Source organism: Lepus europaeus, chromosome 12 (genome assembly GCF_033115175.1).
Source record: "Lepus europaeus isolate LE1 chromosome 12, mLepTim1.pri, whole genome shotgun sequence".
Classification (NCBI taxonomy): domain Eukaryota; kingdom Metazoa; phylum Chordata; class Mammalia; order Lagomorpha; family Leporidae; genus Lepus; species Lepus europaeus.
In genome coordinates this window covers 6,370,824-6,378,504 of record NC_084838.1, presented here as the reverse complement: position 1 = coordinate 6,378,504, position 7,681 = coordinate 6,370,824, and the positions used below count along the sequence as shown (strand labels likewise).

The 7,681-nt window shown below is 63.1% G+C and overlaps 2 protein-coding genes across 5 annotated transcripts in view; one reads left to right on the top strand and one right to left on the bottom strand.

Moving 5' to 3' along the window:
• Positions 1-1,109: 1,109 nt before the first annotated feature.
• NAIF1 (nuclear apoptosis inducing factor 1) lies at positions 1,110-7,001 on the bottom strand. Of its 4 annotated transcripts, none has more exons than XM_062207479.1 (3): positions 6,943-7,001; positions 4,442-4,969; positions 1,110-3,137 (listed from the first exon to the last, which is right to left on the bottom strand). In XM_062207479.1, exons 1-3 carry the CDS (start codon positions 6,986-6,988, stop codon positions 2,665-2,667), a joined length of 1,047 nt encoding a protein of 348 aa, XP_062063463.1. In that variant the 5' UTR covers positions 6,989-7,001; the 3' UTR covers positions 1,110-2,664. The 4 variants fall into 4 exon arrangements, with proteins under 4 accessions (XP_062063463.1, XP_062063466.1, XP_062063465.1 ...); XM_062207482.1 differs by lacking the exon at positions 6,943-7,001 and adding an exon at positions 5,357-5,629; XM_062207481.1 differs by lacking the exon at positions 6,943-7,001 and adding an exon at positions 5,096-5,197.
• SLC25A25 (solute carrier family 25 member 25) overlaps positions 6,132-7,681 on the top strand; it is a 39,606-nt gene continuing 38,056 nt past the window's right edge. The window contains exon 1 of the mRNA XM_062207477.1: positions 6,132-6,401. Coding sequence (XP_062063461.1) covers positions 6,132-6,401 — 270 coding nt within the window. The remainder of the gene's footprint in view (positions 6,402-7,681) is intronic.

The window sequence follows — 7,681 nt, the reverse complement described above, 5'->3', positions numbered from 1 at the left end:
CTTCCTGGGGCTGTCGCGAGGAGCCAGTGAGATCCTGCTCAGGAAGCCTGGGCGGACGGGGGTCCCCTCCCTGTCACCACTGCTAGATGTTGGGGAGCGTGGCCCCCAGGTCCAGGGAGGCCGAGCCCTCGGGAACAAAGGCGCGTCATGTGTCCCTGGATGGGAACCTGTCCTCCCTAGGGCCGGTGTGGCTCCCAGCTGTGTTTGACTCTTCCGGTCTGAGAGCCATTTACAATGCATAGGAAGGAGTCTGTCTCAGCTTTCCGGTGAAGCCTGGGTTGGGTAATTCTCCCCCAGACTGTGTTCTAATAAAACTTTATTTACAAAAATAAATGCTGGGGCCGGCGCCACGGCTCACTAGGCTAATCCTCCACCTGCGGCGCTGGCACTCCAGGTTCTAGTCCCGGTAGGGGCGCCGGATTCTGTCCCGGTTGCTCCTCTTCCAGGCCAGCTCTCTGCTGTGGCCCGGGAAGGCAGTGGAGGATGGCCCAAGTGCTTGGGCCCTGCACCCCATGGGAGACCAGGAGAAGCACCTGGCTCCTGGCTTCGGATCAGCGAGATGCGCCGGCCACGGCGGCCATTGGAGAGTGAACCAACGGTAAAGGAAGACCTTTCTCTCTGTCTCTCTCTCTCGCTGTCCTCTCTGCCTGTCTAAATAAATCAATAAATGCATGCTGGGCCACATTTGGCCTGTGTGCCATAGTCTACCCGCTCCTGCTCTCTCCTGTTTACAAACATAAAGATACAGAAATGGGGGCTGGCACTGTGGCGCAGCAGGTGAAGCCACAGCTTGCTACATGGACACCCCACATGGGCCCTGGTTCAAGACCCAGCTGCTCCACTTCTGACCCAGCTTCCTGCTCATGCGCTTGGGAAGGCAGAAGATGGCCCAGGTGTTTGGGCTCCTGCCGCCCAGGTGGGAGACCTGGGTGGAGTTCCTGGTTGCTGGCTCCTGGCTTCAGCGTGGCCCAGTCCTGGTTGTTGAGGTCATTTGGGGAGCAAACCAGCAGATAGATCTCTCTTTCTCCCTCTCTCCCTGTAACTGCCTTTCAAATAAATAAATCTTAAAAAAAAAAAAAAAAAAAAGACACGGAGATGTGTGTATGAAAAGTGATATTCCTTTAATTTAAAATCGTGACCTGGAAAGAACAAGTCCATGTGAGCAACCCAGGCTCCCTCCTTCTACCCACGTGGAGCAGACACAATCTTGGCTCAGATTTCTAACCCAGAGAAAAACCAAACCAAGCCACAAATCCTTAGCTAGTTCCTGCTGGGGCCCTCGGGCTCCACGGAGTGAGCATGCCCAAGCTCCGGGGCCTGCTGCTTGCCTTCCGCCACCCACTCTCGTGGGGCCGGAGCCTCCTCCACCCTGCCGGAGCTGGCGCTGCCCGCGTGCCCCCTCAGCTGTCATTGGGGCCACCTCCCAGTGCGTGCTGCAGTGCGGCAGATGTTCTAACACCGTGCCCAGAAGGGCATTTTCAGCGCAGGCGCAGCTGGGACCCGCAGCCTTCTCTTTGGACCACGGGTCACGCCTGGCCAAGATGCCTGGGACAAGGCCGCCCCTCGAGGAATGATCTGGGGAGGTGCAGCAGCCTCGGCCATCGAGGGGAGCCTGACGATGAGACAGGCCGATGCCCTCTGGGTGCTGTCCTTCCACACAGGGCACAGCACCCCTCCCCCCAGTGCACCAAGGCCCTGGCTGCGGGCCCCCACTCAGCTGCACCCCTCCCACCTCCCACAAGCAGGGACCCTCGTGGCACTGGGTCCACTCGGCCACAGGGCGTCCCGCCAGCACTCCAGGTGCTGAATGACACGGTGAGAGAGGAGACTCTGCGCTGGGCTGCTCGGCGCTCGATTTTGGAAATGTGGTCGGAGGAGAGGACAAGAGAAAGGGCCTGGCCACAGAGCTGCCTTCCCGGAGGGGTTCAGAATAAATACAAGGAGCTCAAAGCTACTTCTTCCGGAAGGAACCACCAGGTTGCCCCAGGCCCCTGCTGCAGGGCGACAGCACCACCCCGGTTTGTTCTACAATGGACAGCACCCAAAGCTTGACCTGAGGCAGCAGCTGCAGGGGCAGGCCACCAACGGGCTGCCCAGAGACACTGCGGAAGACCAGAGAGCCGCCCGGCCACCCCACGGCGCACAGCAGGCCCGAGCCGGGCTGCCTCTAGCTGGGTGGATTACGGAGGCAGTGCCTGGGGTGCAGGAGCAGGAATCCCCTGAGAACTGAGGCACAGTGAGAAGCAGCAGGGGGCAGTGCCCTCCTCGGGCTCCCAGGGAAGACGCCATTACTGCCTGTCCGGCAGCACCGCTGGCCAGAGCTCCCTCAAAGGGCTGGCACCCGGAGCGGATGGCCCAGCGCTGGGCCCCGGCTGGGAGATGGCGCAGGGAGGGCCGGCTGCCTTCTACAGTTCTCTGAGACCCGGTGTGGGGGGTGTCCCACCCCCAGCACACAGGGCGTGACCCTTAGCTACCCCATCTTCCGGATCTGAGTGGGGTGAGAGCGAGAGAGTTGGGGTCCCAGGAGCCCAACAGGTTCCTCTTCCTGGTCTCCTTCACGTCTCCATGTCCATGTCCATCAGAGAGGAGGCTGTCCACACGGCCCACCAATCACAGGAGCTGCTTACGAGACCCCGGAGGTTTCCTCCAATCACAGCCCTGCCCTCACTGCATGATGCTGTCCGGCTGCCCGTTCTGGGCCACCTGTCCGGGATCAGAGGCGGCGGCCGGGCTGGGCGTGTTGCTCTGCAGGTAGCGGCGGAAATCTTTGACCATGGGCCGGAGGACCTGGATGAGCACGCTCAGGGCCGCCTGGGTGCCCTCCATGGCCTGGGCCTGGCGCTCCTGGGCACAGGCCTGCACCTCCTGGGAGCGGCGGATCATCTGCAGCAGGTCGTTCTGCTGCTCCAGGTGCTGGGCGATCTCCTTCACGTGCAGGTTGGTGACCCGCTGCTCCTGGATGAGCTTGGCGGAGTTGAGGGCGATGCGACTCTTGAGCGCCTGCGGCTTGACGGGCGTGTCCGCGTGCTGGGCCATCATCTCCACGGGCGCCTCGGCCGGCAGGGCTGGGGGTGCCTCGGCCGTGCAGTACTCCACCACGCCCTCCTCCAGCGTGTGGTAGGTGGTCTCTGTGGGGACTGCAGGGGGAGAAAGAGCCAAGGCAGGGGCAGGTCACTTTCTGGAAGAAATGCAGCTAGCCGTGTGGGGTGGGGAGGAGGCCCTGGCTTATGCAGAGCCCAAGGTTCGCCATCTTAACCTTGGTGGCCAAGGGGGCTTGGCAGACCCAGACACCAGTAACGGTGTTCCCCAAAGTTGCAAGGCACTCGCTAGGGGCCAGGAACTGTGAATTCATTACCCGCCGTGAGGCCGCTTCTGGCTAGCAGGGGCGTCAGAGGCCGGGCTTCGAGCACCTGCACAGGCTGTTTGCAGCCGCACCAGTCCTACCTCCTTGGATGCCTTCCTGGCGTCCATGTCCCCCGTAACCGGACAGAAACAAGCGAGAACGGGACAGCATCGGCTAACGCGCCCAGCCAACACCTCCCTGTCTTTCTGGTCACCCTCGTCAGAGGGATACCAGAATCTCTGTCCTGTCCCACAATAGTACCGAGACCGTGGTCTCTGCACACGACACTGCAGGGGGATGGCACTCACACACACGGCCAGCTCCTCCTAGCCCGGCACACATCAGCAGAGGTCACAGCCACGGGCACACCCCCTCATCTCAGCTCCAAGCCCCAGGCCGAGGTAGATCTGCTGTCAGCCACAGCAGAGAACTTCCAGGAATCCCAGCTGGGCTGCCGGAGCCTGAGTGCACACGGACCTGTGCAGCCCCGCCCTCACCCCGCCAGGAAGCCCCTTCCTCTTCTGAGACCTCAGGCCTTCCCAAGTGCTGGTGGACCCGCTCACCCACGCCCTCATCCGTCCTCCCAGCCTTGAGCCGGCCTGTGTGCACTCTCACCGCACACGGCGTAAGAGCCAGAGCTCGCGGAATGAATGAATGAATGAATGAATGAGCAGGTGGCTCCAGGAGTCTGGAGGCTCCCTGCTCTGCTCTGGGAACACAGAACCCCTCTGTCTTTGTGTCCCTGGGGCACTGGGGCACTATGATTGCCATCTAGTCACCCCACATGTATGTCCTGCCGCCTGCTGCTGCGACGGTCCTGTCACGGCCTCTGTCTTCAGGGACCACACAGCTCAGCAGGTGGAGCTCAGCCACGGGCACGAATGGTGGCCAAACACAGGAGAGCGCCACTCGGCCCCCAGGGAGTCCACTCCACGTGTGAGGAAGTCCCAAGGAGGTCAAGATCATTGCTGCCTCGGGGAGCCCCCCGGGAGGGGCCTCCTGGTCTTCCGAGACCCCCCTCTGACCTTTGACCCCAGGCAGCCCCAGCGCTTGCTGGCCCTTCCCATCCACGCCGAACTGAGCAGAGAGGTCACTCACTCTGTGTCAGGGTGACCGTGGCCGCGGCTGCAGTGGCCGTGGGTCCGAGGGCCACGGGGTGGATCTCTGTGGCACTGGGCAGGCTGATGATGGTGGCCTCGCCCAGCAGGTTGCAGATGCGCTGTTGCATGGGGGTCAGCAGCACGGGGGCTACCGCCGGGCCACCGCCGCCACCGGCGCCACCTGTCCCTGGCCCACCGGCTCCATCCTCCTCAGTGGGCCCCGGGGCCTCGCCACCTTCCACGGCGGCCCGGACCTGGGCGACCTTGCGCCGGACCTCGGTCTTGAGGTCTGACCACTTCTTCTTGACCTCAGGCAGCTCCCTCCGGCAGGTGGCCACGGCGTTGACCCTCCTCAGGATGCCGTGCCAGGCCGCGCTCTTGGCGGCCAGAGGGACCCCAGCGTTGAAGTGGTTCACCAGCAGGTGCTTCTTCAGCTCCAGCTCCTCCACGATGATCTCCACCTCCCGCTCAGAGAAGTTCATCTTCCTCTTCTTGGCTGGCACGGCCATGGCCACTACCTTCCTCTCTTAAAAAAAAAAAAAAAAATTGTAATTCCCTCACTTGCCTCAATTCCCCTTTCTCCTTCCTCAGCCTCACCCTTCGCCCACCCACCCCCACAGGGGATAGGCTCGGCTTGCTCAAGGCCAAGTACCAGGACTTTGGTAACCCCCCTCGCTACGCAAAATGCGTAGGGCCCAGCCTCGACCCGCCGGGCCGCGGCCAGCCAGCTGCGTAATGGCTTCCTGAATCTGCCTCTTCCGCCGGGGTGTGCGGAGATCCGCCCATTTCCCTTCTTCCCGCCTCCCAGTGCTTCTCCAGGAGAACCCGCCCCCCCGATTGGGCGAAGCTCAAGTATTGCGTCGGTCACTGGCTAGTTCGGTCGGTCGCTCAGCTAAAGAGTACGCCTACTTACTGGAATTAGCCTTTTCATTGGTCTACGGGTATGTCTGTCGCTCGAGAGCGCTCCGCCCACCTAGCCTTTATTCACTTCTATTGGAAAGTCGTTCTGTCGCTCAATCATCAGTATTACGACCATTATGCCGTTAAATTCAGCTATTTTATTGGTGGTCTAGGGAGTTAGATTATCAAAACCCGGTATCCTAAGGATACTTGGTGCCTTCGCTCATTAATTTTTAATTCCACCCACAAGCACAAACGGCCTCACAACTGCAGCTCACGATTGCTCTCCTAATAGTTCTATTTTCCACGGAAGGTTACGACCGCTCCAACCAGCCTTACGCTTCCGCAGCCTTAAACTACGTCTCTCAAGGGAAATTGGACACGGGGCCTTCCGCCTGCCAATCACACGACTTCGGCCTATCGCTGCGTGAATGCATGCTTCTCCGGTCGGCTCAGCCAATCCCCGCCTCGCTCAGTTTGAATCGGCCCCGGGCTGAGCAGGGACGGCCCCGCCTTGTCCATCGATCCGGGTAGTTCTCAGGCAGGCTCCGCCCCGCGGCCCGCCCAGTCCCGGTCGCCGTCCCGGCCTGTGACTGGCCGGAGGTCGGCCCGGGGGCGTGGCCCTGGAGGCGGGGCGCGGCGGGGCGGGGCTCCCGGAAGCGGCCCCTCCCGCCAGCTTGCCGGCTTCGGGGAGCCCGCGCTCGCCGTCTGAGGAGACCGGCGTGCCTTCCGCGCCGTCCGCCGGCCCGCCGCCCCCGCCCGCGCCCGGCGCCCCCGCCTCGCGCCCGATGGTGAGCAGCGTGTTGTGCCGCTGCGTGGCCTCCCCGCCGCCGGACGCCGCCGCCGCCGCCTCGTCGCCCGCCTCGTCGCCCGCCTCGTCGCCGGCTTCCGTGGGGGACCCGTGCGGCGGCGCCGTCTGCGGGGGTCCGGACCACCGGCTGCGCCTGTGGAGCCTCTTCCAGACGCTCGACGTGAACCGCGACGGCGGCCTGTGCGTCAACGACCTGGCCGTGGGGCTGCGGCGTCTCGGACTGCACCGCACCGAGGGCGAGCTCCGGGTAGGCGGCGCGGGGGCCCCGGGGGGCTTGGCTGACAGGTCCTGGCGCAGGGGCAGGTCTGGGCGTCCGGAGCGGAAGGCTCCGTGCCCTGGGCCGAACCCCGAGTGTTCGCCGGCTGGGGCCGGTGACTGACAGGTGGACACCCGTGCGTGCTCTGGTGGGAGTGGGCTTCGCTCCGGGCCTCTGTGGGGGCTGGGCTCTCTGCGGACACGGTGGGCGCCCTCTGGGCTTTCTGGTGGCCGAAAAGCTGCTTCCAGCGAGGACTTTCCCCCGAACGAACGCGGGGCCGGGTCTCGGGCGGGTGCCTTCCTCACGCTCCGACCTCCCCCGCGCACCCCCGCCGCCCGCGGGCCGCCATCGGGTTCCGCTCCGAAGCATGTGGGAGTTGGGAAAAAGGGGAACCGGGTCTCAGCAGCTCTGTGCACGTGGGTGTTGAGGCTGACAGCTCTGCTGTAGGCGCAGCGCGATCCCCTGCAGGGTTGCACTGTGCACGGAATGAAAGAACCCCAGAGAAAATTCTAGAAGTGAAAGTGGGGTCCACCTGGAAGGGGAGCGCATCGCTCGCGTCCTGGCCACGCCGGGGACATCTGTGCACGCTGTGGCTGCTGTCCTGGCCACGCCGGGGACATCTGTGCACGCTGTGGCTGCTGTCCTGGCCACGCCGGGGACGTCTGTGCACGCTGTGGCTGCTGTCCTGGCCACGCCAGGGACGTCTGTGCACGCTGTGGCTGCTGTCCTGGCCACGCCGGGGACATCTGTGCACGCTGTGGCTGCTGTCCTGGCCACGCCGGGGACGTCTCTGGGCCTGCCATGGAGCGCAGTGCTGCCCTGGCTCGCTCATTTCCGGCCCGGAGTCGGACTGCCAGGCGCTTCCCGTGGTAGCCTGTTAGCTCGCCGGGTCCACCTGTGCGTACAGCAGTTAGCCATCTCCTAGCTGAGCAAGAACGCCAGCGACTTCAGCCACTTTGGGGGGGTACGAAGGGGTTAACTCCAGCCGGGGATGTCTTGAGTCAACATTCAAGGGTTTTCACCTGCCTCCTATCAGCCTAGCGAGACCAAAGGTAACACGAGGCAGTATAGAATCGCTGGGTTAAGTCTAGGAGGTCTACACAAGCTTTGGAATAAAAGGTTAAAGTCAGTTTTGCACAAAGTAGTGTTGTGAGCCCCCGGGTTTTCCTGTTTGTGTCTGGTGACTAAGTTACTTGGGTGGATGGGATGGCTAACTTGGGTGGGTGGGGGGCGTCCAGCGAGGTGTGGGCCGCAGCCCTTTCTGCTCTTGT